General features: G+C 38.8%; 1 protein-coding gene across 1 annotated transcript in view; it reads left to right on the plus strand.

The window, feature by feature from the left end:
- Positions 1-11,992, plus strand: part of vegfc (vascular endothelial growth factor c) — a 64,270-nt gene extending 52,278 nt beyond the window's left edge. The window contains exons 5-7 of the mRNA XM_046862231.1: positions 1,435-1,538; positions 7,033-7,354; positions 11,438-11,992. Of these exons, the coding sequence (XP_046718187.1) occupies positions 1,435-1,538; positions 7,033-7,354; positions 11,438-11,552 (541 nt within the window). The 3' untranslated portion in view covers positions 11,553-11,992. The remainder of the gene's footprint in view (positions 1-1,434; positions 1,539-7,032; positions 7,355-11,437) is intronic.
- The last annotated feature ends 6,787 nt before the right edge of the window (positions 11,993-18,779 follow it).

Below are 18,779 nucleotides of genomic sequence, written 5' to 3' on the forward strand. Positions count from 1 at the left end.
ATTTCGTTTTAAAGGTGCGGAACCACTTCTGGAGCTTGTCTTTTGGCCTCGGCTCCTTCGCCAGACATGCCAAAGTAATTGGGATGGACATAAATTGCTAAAAGGCTCTTAGATTACAGTGTGACTTGCCATTAAATTCATTGACGTAACTTTTTAACCTCCCATTCCACACGTGTTTCGAGCTGCAGTCTGAAGGTACTCGGTGGTTTTTACACCTGTTTTTACTCATGCCAGAGTTTTCAAATCGGGTTTGCTGTTACACTGTGACCCTGAAAAAAACAACCTGGAGCGTGACTCGTGTACTTGCATCTGCTGTGCCAGACATCGAATGCAACCTTTGACTCGCTAATGTCTTAACTTTTCAAGTTGATTATTTGCTATGCCAGTATACAACATTCTGTACATTCATACTGTACATTCGCATAGATTGTAATGATGCTTTGAGTTAGAACCAAAAAAAAAGTTTCAAATTCTTGACTGAAACTCTTCACTAACAATAGTGTAGGAAAAATTTGCCACATATTTTTGTAACAAATAACTACAGAACATTAGCTACGGCTAACTGAAAGCGGCCAAGAAAGTTTTCAATTGTATAATTATTGATATGGTAACGTTTTCTGTAAGGAGGAAGGAGTCTCGAGTCAGAGGTAAAGCTGTAACTCAATCATTTACATTTATGGTATTTAGCATATTCCCTTATTCAGAGCGACATTTATCTCAATCACAGAACTGAGCAGCTACGAGGTTGGGGCCCTGCTCAGGGGCTTAAGAGTGGCAGCTTGGTGTGGCTGGGATTTGAACTCATAATCTTCTGATCAGAAGTCTAACATCTTAACAACTGAGCTTCTTTTTCCCCCTGTAGCATCGCAATCCTGTACCTTTGGGACACTTTGAGCCCACTGTAGTTAATTGACGTGTTGTTTTTTGGGCTCTAATGGTAATATTTTGTTTCATGAGATCCACTGGGAATCCCACAGTGGTGGAGGAAGTACACAAACCATGTATTTGAGTTGAAGTAGATCCACTCTAGTAAAATATGACCCCAGTAAAACTAAACTTTCACTTCTTCCTGCCAGCCGAACCAACACGGGTTATTTCATCAAGAGTTCCAATTACTATTATGTATTTTACACATTTCTAATACAAACCCATGACCACAAGCTTTTTTTTTTTTTCAAGAGAAATACATTTTTGAAATCATTAATGGTAATTTTTTGGGTAGACTTGGCTAAAATCCAGATCACAAGCATCCAGATCACAACCATGTAGGTTCGAAATCCCCAAAAATATATGTTTAAAAGTTAGGAATTAATTTCCTCTTTAATTGTGCGCCAAAAAAAAACAACAAAAAGGAGAATTGTTTTGTCTTTTCCCATTTTGTTTACTCTGTGAGTGTCTGTCTCATGGCTAATTGTTCTTCTCCCTCTTTTGCAGATGTCATGTGGGGAATAAAACATGCCCGAAGAACCAAAGCTGGAGCAATGGCTTATGCAGATGTGTGGTTCTTCCCGACACGCTCTTTCCCCGGCAGCACTCGGGTAAGCGCAACCGCACGTGTTTACGATCTGTGTGTGTTAAAAACGTGTGTTGCATTCGACATACTTCCCACGCTCGAACTCACACACACACACACACACACACACACACACACACACACACACACACCATTGGCTGTAAAACGCGGTCTGGGCTGTGTACTACTGCGTCTCTCGAAACCGTTAACCGCGAAAGCCAAACATGTCAGGGGCTCCTCGGGGAACGTGACTGTGCACAGCACGTGTCAACAAAGCAGACCTGAAATAATACTGCTCGAGTCCTGCAAGTGCCGACTGACGCTTTAGGAACCATAATATTTAGCAAACCCTAGAACCTGGTAGGCCCTGCTCCTGTGTGGTAATGCGAGGGCAGGGGGCATGAACTCATCAATACATCATAGACACAAACACACACACACACACACACACACACACACACACACACACACACAGTCATATTCACTTATATTTTAGAATTCCGTTTTCTTGCTTTCTCTCTCTCTCTCTCTCTCTCTCTCTCTCTCTTTCTCTCATTTTCTCACCCGTAATGTTCTTCTCTGTTTTCTGTTTTTTCTCTGTAGTGGGGTCATGCCTTATGTAATAGATAGATAGATAGACAGACAGACAGACAGACAGACAGACTTTTCCAGCCATATGTGTTTTTTTCTCCAAACTGTTAGTGCAAACCTGAAGGTACACAATTGTATCAAAAGTCTTTGGATGCAGTACCATGAAATTTTCTCTTCACATTAACTTCAAAATCCAAACCTGTTCCAGCATGGCAATGCCCACAATGTGCACAAAGCCAGCTCCATGAAGATGTTTTACACGGGTTGGAGTAAAACATCTCCTGCTATAGAGCTCTGATCTCATCCTTATTAAACACTTTTGGAATGAATGTGAACGCTGACTGCACCCCAGACCTCCGCACCTTCTCACCTACATCAGTACCCGCCTTTACTAACACCCTTGTGTCTGATGAACACAAATGTCTACAAGCACCCTCCAAAATCAAGTGGAACATCTCAGAAGAGTGGAGGAGATTATAAGAGCAAATTGGGACTAAATGTGGGATGCGAAAGCTCAAAAAGCACATACTGTATTTATGACCAGGTGTCCGCAAACATTTGGTATTAGAGTACTACAATTTAGGATTGACAGGTAGAAAGGCCACACCTTCTTTATTTTGACAGAAGGCTGAATGTCTCAGAAGCCAAGGTTTACTTCTTATGACCTACAAATGTGTACATGGAGTCCACGCCTCCTTCTCCATAGCTTAGGTTTGTCCCTACTTTAGTGGGTGTGGTCTGTTTAGAAGTCACATCTTCTTCATTCAGCCCCTGGACCATTTCACCACACTGTTTCAGCGTACATGAATTATACATCATAACGACAAGTCAAACGAAATGAATCTGCTAAATGTTTTCAATGTTACGATCGAGGCGCTCGATTTCATCCCTGTTCACAAGTGCATAAAAAAGATCTGATAACATCTCGTACACGGCTCAGTTCTCAGCCCTGTCTCAGGAGCCCTGCCCTCCTCGTACCGTACTCGCAAACACTCACGCTAGCAACGCTCTCACCTTACCGCACATGCTTACAGCTCGTAATAGCGATCATCCATCATTCCAGCGGAGCTGTAAGCTTTCGATATGCACGTAGCGGTAAACGGCGATGGCGGATACTCCCTCAGAGTAACAGTGCACATTCAGGATCAGATAAAGAGAGCAGACTCGAGGGCGCATTGGAGTCATATTCATCAATCTGTCTCAATCTTTCTCTTTTTCCCTCTCATTGCATGGAGAATTCCATATATGGAGTGTACATTATGTGTATACGTGCAGTAAATGGAAGCGAATCCTTTTCCTTGTACTCTTTTTGTACTTCGATGCAGTTTCCTATTAAAAAAAGTCTTTCGATTTGTCTCTTCCGCTGACAAATTCTCACTGCTGATTGGTCAGAAAGCCTGGATGACCCTGTATAACCCCTTATATTTTTAGAAACTTGTCTGTACAGCAGGCTCTCTCAATTTGTAGATTACAAAATTGCTGATATGACGTTTGTTTGTTAGGAGAACCTATTTAGAATCATTACAATGATTGAAAAAGGACAAGGCTGAATTGCTTCTGTACGGCAGAAGAAATTGAACAGAGAATCAAACAGGATTACACACTTTTACTCTACTGTATTATAAGGGTGGGAGAAAAATCTAGGGTTAGATTTTTCGCGATTCTTTTTAAAATGATTTTGAGATCGATTTGTTTACCTCAGAATCGATATATATTTAATTATTTTACTTTTCCAGAGAGGTGGTGGGAAGACGTATTTTGTTGTTGTCTGTATTAGATGACGTCGTATCCGTTTTAAGATGGCGCGAGAAAGCAAAACCATGGCAGAGGCAGGGGAGTAAACCTTTTGGAGAATTGTTTAACGGATAAAGACCCTGCTTTAGTCACATACAATGCGTCTAATATGGTTATCGCTGCCCAATTAACACTCATAATCTGGCCTCACAGCGCGCACCGAAGCTGCCCGCTGTGGCGAAGTTACTCAGACGAGTACGACGCATCACTGGATATTTCCATAGAAGTGCTGCAGGACTTCATGTTTTGCAGGAAAAACTAAAGTTCCTGGAGCTCCCTGTGCACAAACTTATAACAGACGTTTCAACGAGATGGAATAGTGCCTATGACATGGTTGAACGTTTTTTTGGAGCAACAGGCTGCAGTAACAGCTGCACTGCTCTCACCTGAGGTGAGGAAGAGAGAGAAGGATATTAGCACCTTGACTGAGTTGGACATCGGAACAGTTTAAACAGCCCTTTCATTTTATTTTAGAGAGTATTGTTTTTAGTTATTTTGTTGCACATTTAAATATTATATTCAAGTTTTTGGTACTTGAAAGTTTTATGGTTCAAGGTTCTTTATGCACTTTGTATGTGTGTGCTCCTGAAAAAAAAAATTTAGAAAGATGTTATGCATTGTTTTTGTTAATACAGCTCATATACAGTCTCTTTAAGGGTATGATCAAGTATTTGCCATTGTCTAATCCTCATTAAGCAAACAAAAATCTAAATTAAACAATGAATCGCAATATGTATTGAATCGGCACAAAAGTATCGGGATAGTATTGACTCGCCAGATTAGTGAATCGTCCCAGCCCTACTGTATTAGTGTTTGCGGGTTTCCTAGTTGTTCGTCCATTTTCAGAAATTGTAACTCTGTGTCTTGCCGTCTGTCATCAATTGAATATCGAGATTCACCTTTGACCTGTTTTAGAGAACTGGGCGATCATTGGTTGATCTGATGCCCTTCACTCGCCTTCATTAGTGACGTTCAAGATTTACACACACAATTTATTAATTCAGTACACATTTACAAAAAAAAAGTTGATAAGAAATGTGAACTTGATACATTCTGACACTTGGTTTAAACATTTTGCATTCAATGAACTGATGCCGAGATGTTTTGGGGGTTGAAACTATTCAGGTGGGAACCAGTACAATATATTTTGATTAACATGAACATAAACAATTGCTAAGCAGACAATTGTACAGTGAAAGTGTGAATCTTGTTCGGTCTTTCGCAATCGATATTCCACATAGACGCCGTACAGAAGACAATCAGGAACACGGCTAAATATTTTGACGATCTTGTTCGTGAACGATGACGAAAGGACTCGTTATTCTAATATCAATTAGATGTTCATTCACATGAGTACTTAAGAGGATTTTGAGAAGGCTTTTGTAAGAAATCCAATGTGTAGCAGTTTGTATAAATTGATTCGAGAAATGCACTTCAAGGTTCGCAAATATTAAGGATGATTGAAGAAATGCTCCAAAGCAACTGAGAAAAGCTGTAAATGTGAAACCCAGAATCAGATTCATCAGTTATTCGTGTCAGTTTGCGTCTCTGCCACTACAATGTATTGTGTTTACTTCAAAGAAAACAACAACAACAACACAAAGCAGACATCATGTTTGGTCTGCCTCCAGATTTAAAAGACAAACATCTGTTTGGAGGACAGTTTGGAGGGAACACTTTTCACAGTGAGGAGCATTACAGGAATGCTAAACTGTTTATCATGTCGGAAAAAAGTGCACTTTTCTGTATTTGTGAATGCGTACGAGAGTTCAAGAGACACACCATCTAAAAATGTTTATGCCTCCGAATAATCAAATGGGATTTAACCACTTTATTAGGAATGTTAATGATAAACCCACTGGCCCCGCGTGCAGTCGAGGATCTTCATTGCAGATGTGGGTATTCATGGCAGTACTTTATTATTTATCCAGTCAATTAAAACGTCATGAATCACAAACAGGACACGTTCCTTCCCATTGCACTGGATTTGTCGCTTCTCGTTGTTCCTCTTTTTATATGTATATAAATATAATGAGATATAATAATATATAACTAGATATTATATTTATATATATATTATTTAGATAATCGATTAATCGGATTAAAAAATGTAATCTGTTTTGTTTATTATAACTATATAGAAGCCGAATTCAGTGTATTTATATGTAAAAGTGTACTTTAGAAAATGCAAAAGACAGATATCAAGTTTAATTAGATTTCATTTTGACATTTTAAAGCTTGCCGGATTTCTCCTTTGAACAAATTCACTCATGCTGGGTTTTTTCTTTCTGTTAAAAAAAAATAAAATAAAAATACAATATGAAAGGTTTTCAATGGTAATTTCAGATGGCAAAGTTGACAACCATGTTTTAAAAAAAACACTTTTTGTTCAGTTGTGAAGATATAAGCATCTAGAATATAACTAATTACATTTTATATAATAACTATGATATATGCATAAATTAAATGTGCAAACATTGAAAACAAGCAGATTTAGTGTTTGTTTGCACCGTTTTAATCAAATCATCACGATGTTGCGAGTAAACTGATTGCATGACCTGACTTCAGTATCGATTAATAACGATTTTATCGATTAGTTGTTGCTGCTTTGATTACATCATTTAAATGAAGATTTTTTTTTTTACATTTATTTATTTACATAATTTTTTTTCTTTATTTGTATTTTTATGTATCTTATATGGACAGAGTTTTGTGGACACCTGAGCATACAATTGCTATGTTCTACTTGAACATCCCATTCCATATTTAGTCCTCATTTCCAGTTATAATATCATCCACTCTTCTGGGAGGATGTTCCACTAGAATTTGGAGTGTGTTTATAGATATTTGTGGATTTGAGCTCTACAGCAGGAGATCTTCTACTCCAACACCCCATGGAAAGCAGATCTCCATGGAGCTGGTTTTGTGCGCAGGGGGTATCGTCATGATGGACCAGGTTTTGGGTCTCCTAGTTTAAGTGAAGGGACATTTTCATGCTGCAGATACAAAGACGTCCTGTAAAACTGTGTTATTTGTTATAATGTTTTATTTAAATTAAAAACTAAACTAGAAAGAAAGTTTGTTGTGAGAACACCAGGCTAACATTGGCATTGTTCTCCTTTTTCTCTCTAAAGACCCAATCGAGCAGGACTTCTGCGGCCCCAACAAAGAGCTAGACGAGGAGACGTGTCGGTGTGTATGTCGAAAAGACTTGACGACGGCGGGCTGCGGGCCGAAACGTCACCTGGACAAGAACACCTGTCAGTGTGTGTGTAAAACTCAGCCGAGATCCTGCAGCCCTCATCACACCTTCAACAAGGACACGTGCCAGTGCAGCTGCAACAAAGTGTGTCCCAGCACTCACCCACTCAACCGCACCAAGTGTGCATGCGAGTGTAACGAGTCTCATAGCAAGTGCTTTCTCCGGGGGAGGAGGTTTCAGCCGGCAACATGCAGGTGAGACTCAAAGGGTTTCGCTTCAGACTAAGTCTTAGTCTTGAATTTACTAACCTCGGCGCACGTACCAGAATCAGAGACTTACCTGTAACCAAGATGCAAAATCTGCGAGACAAAGAAAAGTCAAGGTGTGTCAAGGAGGTGTGGCTTGTGTGTCAGTATCAGTGGAGGAGGTGTGGCCTGCATAGCAGTATCAGTAAAGGAGGTGTGGCCTGCATGGCTATATCTGTGAAGAAGGTGTGGCTTGTGTTAGTACTAGTGGAGAAGGTGTGGCCTGCATAGCAGTATCAGTGAAGGCGTGGCCTGTGTGTCAGTTTCAGTGTAGGGGTGTGGCCTGTGTGTCAGTTTCAGTGTAGGGGTGTGGCCTGTGTGTCAGTATCAGTGAAGGAGGTGTGGCCTGTGTAGCAATATCCGTGAAGGGGGTGTGGCCGGTGTGTCAGTTTCAGTGAAGGAGGTGTGGCCTGTGTGTCAGTTTCAGTAAAGGGGTGTGGCCTGTGTGTCAGTATTAGTGAAGGAGGTGTGGCCTGTGTGTCAGTCTTATTTAAAGTCGCAGTCATTTTGAAAAAAGAGAAATCATGTTTAGGACTTAAGGATTTTTCACACACACACACACACACACACACACACACACACACACACACACACACACACACACACACCTGCTCCTGGCCAGTAGCTAAATTCCTTCATGATTAAGTGAGTCACGAATGTTGATTGTGAGAACCACCTGTTTAAACTCTTTCCATTTGGGTTTAATCTACCAAAGCTTTTTAGTCAGTAGTAAGTGTATGCGTGCGTGTGTGTGAGTGTGTGTGTGTGTGTGTATTGGCTGCAGCTGGCCACATGCTGTTAAGGAAGAACAACAGGAGAAATTTTTGTGAAAATGAAGGAACACAGCAACGGCCTGCTGAACACATTTGAAGTCTCGGCTGCAAGGCCGTGGAATCAGACTATTTTCTTCTGAAATGCTTTTGTGAAACTAACGGGCTTGAACTGCACTGCTCGAAGTGAGGAACATCTGCTTAAACTCTCTCTACATTTGTTTTTGATCTGCTGGAGATTTTTAGTTGCCTTTATTTGCTTGCCTGTTCTTTGTGTGGTTCAGGATTGAACTCTGGAAATATTCACATATTTTTATATTTCTTTTTTATGTACGTAACAAAGTGCATTCTGCGGTACTGTAGATCCATTTAGATCCAGTAGATCCAATAAATGTGCGGCAGGTTTCTGATGAAAATTTGGATAAATGATCCAGTGAGTAATTTTTTTCCAGAGCTCACAGACACACAAAATATATAATTCAAAATATATCAGTTTTACATTTATAAAAGAAACATGCAATACAGTAGAATCATTTAGACAGTTGTGTTGGTGATGATGAGGATTATAATGATTTTATGAGAACAATTATAATGGTGAAAATTGTGAGTATCACTACCATCATCATCATCATCATCATCACTACCATTATCATCACTACAATCATCATCACTATCATCATTACCATCATCATCATCACTACCATCATCATCATCATCACTACCATCATCATCACCATCATCATCACTATCATCATTACCATCATCATCATCATCATCACTACCACCACCATCATGATGGTGGTAGTGATGATGATGATGATGATGATGATGAAGATCATGTTGTTGTTGTTGATGATGATGATGATTATAATTATGTTGATGATGATAATAGTGATTAAAATGATGATGATGATGATTAGTATGTTGTTGATGATTGTGATTAAGATGATGATAGTGATGCTAGTGATGATGATGATGATAGTGATGATGATAATGGTGATGATAGTGATGATGATGATGATGATGGTAGTGATGATGATGATGATGATGATGATGATGATAATGATAGTGAATATGATAATGATGATGATAGTGATGATGATGATGATGATGATAGTGATGATGATAATGGTGATGATAGTGATGATGATAATGGTGATGATAGTGATGATGATAATGATGATGATGATGATGATGATGATGATAATGGTGATGATGATGATGATGATGATAGTGATGATGATAATGGTGATGATAGTGATGATGATAATGATGATGATAGTGATGCTAGTGATGATGATGATGATGATGATGATGATGATAGTGATAATGATGATAGTGAAGATGATAATGATGATGATAGTGATGATGATGATGATGATAGATGATGATGATGATGATGATGATGATGATAATGGTGATGATAGTGATAATGATGATAGTGAAGATGATAATGATGATGATAGTGATGATGATGATGATGATAGTGATGATGATGATGATGATGATGATAGTGATAGTGATGATGATGATGATGATGATGATGATGATAGTGAAGATGATAATGATGATGATAGTGATAAAGATGATGATGATAGTGATGATGGTGATGATGATCATAGTGATTATGATGATGATGATAGTGAAGATGATAATGGTGATGATAGTGATGATGATGATGATGATAGTGATGATGATAGTGATGATGATGATGATGATAGTGATAAAGATGATGATGATAGTGATAATGATAGTGATGATGATGATGATGATGATGATACTGATGATGATAGTGAAGATGATAATGGTGATGATAGTGATGATGATAAGGATAGTGATGATGACAGTGATGATAGTGATAAAGATGATGATGATAGTGATAAAGATGATGATGATGATGATTATAGTGATGATGATGATGACGATGATGGTGATGATGATGATGCTGAAGGCTCTTGTGCTGATATAAGCATGTAAATAATTGCTCTGAAAGCAGATCTGTCTGAGCAGCATGTTGAGATTGTACAGAGGTAAATAGCAGTGCAGTGATTAAGATTTTGTACGTTATGTGAGGGTCATAAGTATAAATCCCACCTCTGCTACGCTTAAACAAGGCCTTAACCCGCAACTGCTCAGTGGTGTAATGAGATAATAAGACACTCTGGATAAGATCATTTGGCAAATACCATAAATGTAGTTAAAGAGTTGATGAGGATAGAAAGCTGGGCAGACTAAAGCACCGCTGCATCACTAAAGCACCGCTGCATCACTAAAGCACCGCTGCATCACTAAAGTGCTGTCACAAAGATTAATACGAAACTCATTGAGGTGGATTTTTGGATTTTTCTCCATTTGAGCAGGACACCATCATTATAGTAGAGGGAAATATATTAAAGGCTTCAATCACATTCCCACATGCTGATAATGTGTGTGTGTGTGTGTGTGTGTGTGTGTGTGTGTGTGTGTGTGTGTGTGTGTGTGTGTGTGTGTGTAATAAATCTGCACATGTCGCTCATCTGTGCTTCACAGATTAATAACATTTCAGATCCTATTCAAGTTAAACCACAGAACCACAGAAATGTCTTTAGTTAATGATCATGAAGATGGGAACAGCGTCAGTCTACACCCGAGTTTTTTTTTTTTTCACGTTCAATGAAAGTGCTTGCGGATGCCATCCACAAAATCTAGTAGAACATCTTCCAAAAAGAGTGGAGGTTCTAATAAGACTAAATAGGAACTTAATGTAGATTTGGATGTTCAAAGAACGCATACAAATCTCATGGTCAGGTGATAGGGGTTGATTAAAAAGACATTCAGCTACTGTAGGTGAGAAGGTGAGAAGGCCTGGGGGTGCAGTGAGCGTTCACATTCATCCTAAAGGTGTTCACTAGGGTTTAGAGCTCCAAGCAGGAGATCTTCTACTCCATTCCATGTAAGGCAGATCTTCATGGAGCTGAGTTTATCCACCAACATTGTCATGCTGGAACAGGTTTGAGTTCAAGTGAAGGGAAGATACAAAGACGTCTGGTACAATTGTGTGCTTCCAAAAATTGTTGTAAAACTTTGGGGAAGAACCACATGTGACTGGAAAGTCACATGTCCCAATACTTTTGCTCATATAGTGTATATAGTTTAGGTTCAGGAAAAGTTCAAAGACAATGAGGGAGGGGGTGAAAACTAATACAATTTGACCAACGGTTTGGTAATGCAACAATTTGGTGTTTTGAAACTCATCCCTGTCTTTTCTCTTTTTCTTTCTCAGCTGCTACCGGCTGCCATGTCCTGGAGACCCGAGAAAGCGAGAGTGCGAGGAGGGATTTTACTTCAGCGAGGAAGTGTGTCACTGCATCCCCAACTACTGGAGGAGATTGGATTAGCCCACACGAACCTAGCAGCTAACAGTGCTAAAAGAAGCGCAGAGATGCTAACAGAAGCAGCCTTCATGGTGCCTGCTGCTAATCAGACTCCCTTTTGCTAGCACGGACTAGCAAATCAACACATGGGGACTCGTTTAATAAAAAAATAAAGACTTTTGATTGTAGCCCCAAATATCAGACACAGGGGAGCGAGCTTACTTCGAACTTTAAAGAGGCTGGAGCTGTTTTATTTTCTACATCGTTTTTTTTTTTTTTTTTTTTTTTTACTCATTATTTGTCAGATATTGATTCTATATAATTTATTGCCACTAAAAAAAAAATTTTCTTTTTTGTGCATAGTGATTTTGAACCTTCACAAAGGAAATACACTGTGATCAATATTTTTGTATCATGTGAAGTCCAGTAAAATAAATAATTAAATAAAGTATAAAGTTGTATCATATATTGTTAATTTATTTGTAATTAATAAATACTATATAATTAATGATAGAAATAACTTTTCTATTATCCAGGGATAGTACAGATATTAGATTATTAAATAAATTTAACAGAAAAAAAATATGTATCAGTGCATCAGGACATCATTTTATGATAACAAACAAAAGGCTTGAACACAGTTTACAGAACTGGATATGAGACACACTCCAGGGACAGGTGATGGGAAAGTCTTATGAAGAACCAAATATTTCTGGAACACTTATAAATATGTAGAAATAGTTATAGACCTCTTTTTAATCATTATGGAGTTAAAGAATGCTTATAAAGAAATAAAGAGTTTTGGAATATCTCTGAAGAAATCTAGAGTAATGGAACTCTAGAAGAGCTCTGGAACGCCTATGAAGATTCAACAAGTGTCACAAGAACGTTTAGCAAAAATAACGATTTTGAGGAATTATGAAATATGGCGTTATGAAATGAAAAATTCTGGAAATCCTCTAATGAAACCTGGTGTTCAGGATTAATAAATAGTTGCAGCCCACTAATAAAGAAGGAGATACATAACACTTGATGGCAAACGAAGTGTTCTGAAACTCTTACACAGAAACCAAAGAGTCATGGAAAGCTGAGGAAGAGTTTCTGACTGCTTATAAAGAAAAATAGTGCTGCGTTATTGCGTATGAAGAAAAAGGGGGGGCATTTGTAATGCCTAATAAAGAAAAAGAAGAAGAAGAAGACATGAAGAGTTTCTGGATGCTTTCTGGATAGATAGAAAGAAAGAGTTCTGGAACTCGTGAGAAGAAATGAAGAGTTTTGGATGTCTATGAAGAAATACTTGCAGGGTTTTAATAAAGAAAGAAGGAGGTAAAAAATTAATGTGAGGAAATGAAGAGTAATGGAACTGGTACAAAGAAATGAAGAGTAATGGGACGCTGAGGGGAAAAAAGTGTCTGAATAAATATGAAGAAATAGGAGTTACAGGATGCTTATGAAGTAAGAAATAAGGAGTTCCCGAAACCTTATAACGAAATAAGGCTTTGTGGAATTATTATAAAGCAATACACAATTACAAATCTACAGTTTAGAAAGTAAAATTGTTCCTCTTCTGGATGGAAACGTTCATTTCTTCACCCTTCATTTCCAGAAATAGTTCTTGCAGTGAAAAGGCAATTAATATTATGATGGTGCGTGTGTGTGTGTGTTTGTGTGTGTGTGTGTGTGTGTGTGTGTGTGTGTGTGTGTGTGTGTGTGTACACGGAAATGTACATGGCGGTTAAATTCATGTTATTATGTGTTAGTGTTTCAGCAGGTGGGTTCCTGTTCTCCATTTCATTTCATTTTAATTTCAGTTCATTTTTATTTGTATAGCTCTTTTAATAACGTACAATGTCTCAAAGCAGCTTCTACAGTGGGTTTAACCTGGCGCACACACACGCGCACACACACACACACACACACACACACACACACACACACACACACATATACACACACACTTGCACACTGAGTTTAAATGTGGAGTCACACCACATTCATTCATGTCTTACATCTGGAGTGTATTAAGAGTACATCAACTTTCTCTCTCTCATATACATGTATATTTATAACCTCACACAGTTTTACAGAGACTTTGAACTCCTGACTTCTCATACACTGGCTGTGACCCTTCTACTCCACGCTCATACTGGAAAATGTTCTTTGGATAATTAATGGGTTCTTGAAAGATTCTTTTTAAAGCTTTGTTTTGATACAACCCTCTGTTATAGGGTTCTACAAAGAAATGTAACAACTTTCAGAGGGATACTGGAGAATACACATGAAGATTGTAAGTGTACATCAGCACATTGAACTGCTCAATCAATCATGGGCTTTTGAAGACATTATCTAATCCTTCCAAATCCTAGAATCACATGTCACATCCTCTAAGCCCCTCCTACACCCTCTAAAATCTCTTCCAAATACTCTAATCACATCCCAAGTCATCTAAGCCCCTCCCATGTACTCTAAGTCCCTCCTACATTATATAAGCCCCTCCCACACCCTTAAAAATTTCCTTCCAAATACTCTGCATCCCAAGTCCTCTAAGCCCCTTCTACATCATTTAAGCTCCTCCCACATCATATAAGCCCCTCCTACATTCTTTATATTCCCTTCCAATTACTTCGATCACATCCCAAGTCCTCTTAGCCCCTCCTACACACTTTAAGCCCCTCCTACACCCTTTAAATTCCTTTCCAAATACTCTACATCCCAAGTGCTCTAAGCCCCTTCTACATTATCTAAAGTCCCTTTCAAATCCTTAAACCCCTTCTGTCTTTTAAATTCTTGCACATCCTATAAGCCCCGCCCACATCTTATAAGTCCCTTTCTCATACTCTAAACCAGCGGTACCCAACCTTTTTTGCGCCACGGACCGGTTTAATGTCAGACAATATTTTCATGGACCGGCCTTTAATGTGTGGTGGATAAATACAACAAAATAAAATGATACGTCCATAACAACTGGTATTTTATATATATAATAATATAATAATAAACGTGAATCCGGTAATTTTCCAAAATAAAACATTGTTCAGAATCAAATCCTAAATAAAAAGGAAATAATGTAAGTTATGTATTCTTATTGTGTGGCATGGTACCAATTGACCCATGGACCGGTCCACGGCATGGGGGTTGGGGACCACTGCTCTAAACCCCTCCAACATCCTACAGTCATCCTACATCATTTAAGCTCATATTGCTATCTTTCCACAACCTTTTAAGCCCCTCAAACATTCTCTATATACTGTATCATATTTGACTGATATATCTTATATTATTTTATCTTATTTTGCCACAACTATTAATCCCCTACCAAATATTTTTACTTTTCTTACTATGTCCTATAGATCCCTCCTTTATTCTTTAAGCTGTTATACTTTTTTAAACCCATCACACAATCTTTATGTCCCTCCCATAACTTCTAAACCCTTATCCACACTCTCAAAAAAAGGTCCTCACATTTCCATGAAGTCAGTCCTACATTTTTCAAGTCCCCCTCCTTGATCCTTGATTTTCCTTGATCTCCCCCCACACACATATCCCAAATCACATAATCCAAGACACCTTCCCTCACATCCTATAAATCATCCTACATCTTTTAAGCATTCCCAAATCTCCCAGTCCCTCCCACTTCCTTGAAGCCGCTCCCACATCTTACAAGTCTTACAAGTCCCTTCTAAATCCTCTATGTACCCCTCACAACCTCTGAAACCAACCCACATCCTCCAAGACCCTGGCCCCTTACATGCTCCAAGTTATCTTACATCTTTTAAGATGTTCTATTTCTTTGAAGCCAACCTACATCTTCAAAGACCCACCTAGGCCTTTATGTACCCCCATACACCCTCTAAAACCATCACGCATCCTCCAAGCACCTCTCACATCCTTTAAGTCATCCTACATTTTTTATGATCATCCCACAATTTTTAAGTTCCTTAAACTTTCTTGAAGCCAGTCCTACATCTTACAAGTTCCTCCTAGGTCCTCTATTTACCCCCACAACCTCTAAACCTAACCCACATTCTTCAAGACCCCACCCACCTCTTATCATCTAAGTGATGATAAATCTTTTAAGCCCATCCTACAATCTCCACCCACTTTCTTAAGTCACTCCTCCTGCATCCTCTATGCCTCCCCGCAACCTCTAAACTCCTCCAACATCCACTGAGTCGCTCCCACATATTTGAAAGACTTCCCAAATTTTATATATCTGTCAAGCCCCTCCCACAATTCCTTAAACCCCTCCTACATCACCTTTCATATCCTGTATGGTACAGGTGCTAATTTTTAGACATTACTAATGTTTGAAATATCCAATTATCCAAAACCCATACAAGTTTTAGGAAAACACATGACCTTAATGACAACTTTATCGATCCTAAGAGGGCGATGTTTTGTTCCTGACCTGGTTCTCAGACTGCTTTTATTGGCTTTTGGAATGGAGAAGAAAGAATTGCGTTTACATTTTAGAGCAATCATGTCATTCCAGACCTCAGATTCGCGTTTCGGTGTTTGAACCGAAGAGGAAATGAATAGCAGCCGTGTCTAAACAAACTTATGCTGTTTTCCAGAGTGATGACACTCCACTTACTGAAGTCTGAACAAATGTTTACAAGAAACACACGTCAAAATGTACAAGGTAAAGTACAGGAATAAAAAGTAGTACTGTACATGCGTGATATAGTTACAGAAATGTCATATGTCAGAAATGTACACGTATCTGTAAATCCGTAACATCTGGAAATGTGAGTGACCTGAGAATAGTCCAGTATCAGACACCTGGCTTCAGTTATCTTCTCCTTTAACACATTTCCCTGCAATAGACATTACACTGCAGCAATTCTTGTGGCCTGATCTTCTCTCCACGTGACCTTCAGATTGCTCATGTTATATTTGTAACTACTTCAAGGTAAAGAATATCTGCAATAATATCATTGTAATAGCCTGTGCAAATTTTGTCAGAAAATTAGGATGAGCACCTGACAGGGTGTTTACGTCTACTAACTAGAGAATAAAAATGCAACAACGTTGATTAAAGTGACACGGCACTAAAACTTAAACACCATTAAGCCAAATAGAACTGAAAGGAGCACCAGTATGTGCAATGTGACTGTACAATAGGTTAGGCTTTTTATACATTTATCTATCTGGACCTCATCTTTTCCTTCTTATTTCATAATACTGTTCCTTCTATATGCATTCTGATGACATTTTTCTTTCACCTAACTTCATTATAGTGTTTACATACATGTTGTGCTACGATTTTTAGATCCATGTTGCACATTGTGATTTGTAACAATCTTATAAGATTGCAGAATATGATTAGAAGATTGCATTAATGCCTGTGGAATGGGCAGCTTACACATTTGGAAAGGCTCCATCAATGCTGGATGGTTTATACAGGTTTTAGAGCAATAAATGCTTCCATCCTGAAAATGTCCTGCTCAGGGAAGCTTGTGCATAAGTGAGCAAGACAATGCTAACCGCATACTGCACTTATTACAATAGAATGACTTTGTAGTAGAAAAGTCTGAGTGCTGAACTGCCTGCCTGCAGTCTAGACCTTTCACCATTTAAAAACATTTGGTGCATCATAAAACAAAAAATACAGCAAAGGACACCCAAAACTGTTGAGCAGCTAGAATGCTGTATCAGACACATATGGGACAACATTTCTCTCCCAAAATTTCAGCAACTGGTCTTCTCAATTTCCAGATGAAAAGGGACAGGAGACAGGATGCTGCATTTCTCCTTCAAATGGTACATATTGTATATATTTTCAGTTTAAACATTTGATTTATTTCACTGTTTTGTTGTGAATAGAATGTGTGAAATAGAAATGCATCTCAACTTACTATAATGCTGAATCACTGTGAAGGGGTCAGAAGGGGTCATTTTTAGTGAATAAAATGTAAATAAAATAAACGTTAAAAAGACTTTTATTCTGTACCAAATGATCGACGGCCCAGTACTGGACTGAGGCCTGCTGGTTGGTGACCCATGCCCTAGACCTACACAAGATGTCTTGAAATACATAATCAGGAACATCTATGGTTTTTACTTATACAAGTCTTTTTTTATTTTAATCTAGGTGTCCTGATTTTCTTCTGAACACCTTTTTCTGAACACCTACCAAAGACTGAGTTAATCAGAAAATCAAGGAGGCCCATGTTGGCTGTGGTTCCTCACTGGGCTAGATGAAGAGTGAGTTTATTTTCTTATCTGATTGTGAGGTCTGGCTCTTGTCCTGCTTTTGGAGTATAAAAAAATCTTTGCTTCTTCTATATCACTGTGGATTTCAGCGGATAGTTTGGTTAAATATACAGTGTGTGTCAGAGTGTGCTTCCATCTCAATGGCCTTTCAATCTTCTACACATTTTTAAACTGCAAACAAAAGGAATGTACACACTGTTAAACATTCATATCATTTACATTTACAGTAAATATTCTTAATAAGAGCAACTGCCAAAACTCTTCTGCCAAGCAGAAAAAAAAGGTTTTTTTTCTCTTAAATTTATTTTTTCACAGTTTGAAACAGCTAGATGTTTCTATTTCTATGTGTTACATTTCTTCCTGATCACTCAGACAAATGCTTCCAACCTTTAGCATCACTGGAACTCTCTGATAACCAAGTTGTGAGTGTAAGATGATCGACCAGCCTGGGAAACAATCTCTACATGTTCTGATGCTCTTACAGGCCATAAATCATGTTTGGTGTCGGACAAGAACATGTTGCGAAGGTCGCTGTTTCGGAGCTGGACATCCTGGGAAGTTTAGCTACGCTGCTGTCAGTCATAATTTCAAGACGAGAGGCTAAGAGCTAGAACTCGACTGACCACAAACCACTAGTGGTTTGGCAAGCAGCTGCTTGTTTGGTGTCACTGATCATTTATTAAGGGTTTACGATGCACTAAAGAAACCCAGCCATTAGGGTTGCACAAGCCAGTGCACTCTTAGTGCCGGTCCCAAGCCCGGATAAATGGGGAGGGTTGCGTTAGGAAGGACATCCAGCGTAAAACATGTGCCAAATCAAATATGCGGATCACAAATCAGACTTTCATGCGGGATTGATCTTGGAAATGGTTACCTACGATCGCCACAGGTATCGTTAGCCAACAGGGTACCGGTGGAAATTGGGCTACTGTTGGCCGAAGGAGGAGAAGGAGAGGAGGAAGACGGCTACAGAGATGGCAGGGAAAGGAGAAATCTGGAGAGTAGAGGTTTGGGTGGGTACTTTAAATGTTGGTA

Source organism: Silurus meridionalis, chromosome 2 (genome assembly GCF_014805685.1).
Source record: "Silurus meridionalis isolate SWU-2019-XX chromosome 2, ASM1480568v1, whole genome shotgun sequence".
NCBI classification, from domain to species: domain Eukaryota; kingdom Metazoa; phylum Chordata; class Actinopteri; order Siluriformes; family Siluridae; genus Silurus; species Silurus meridionalis.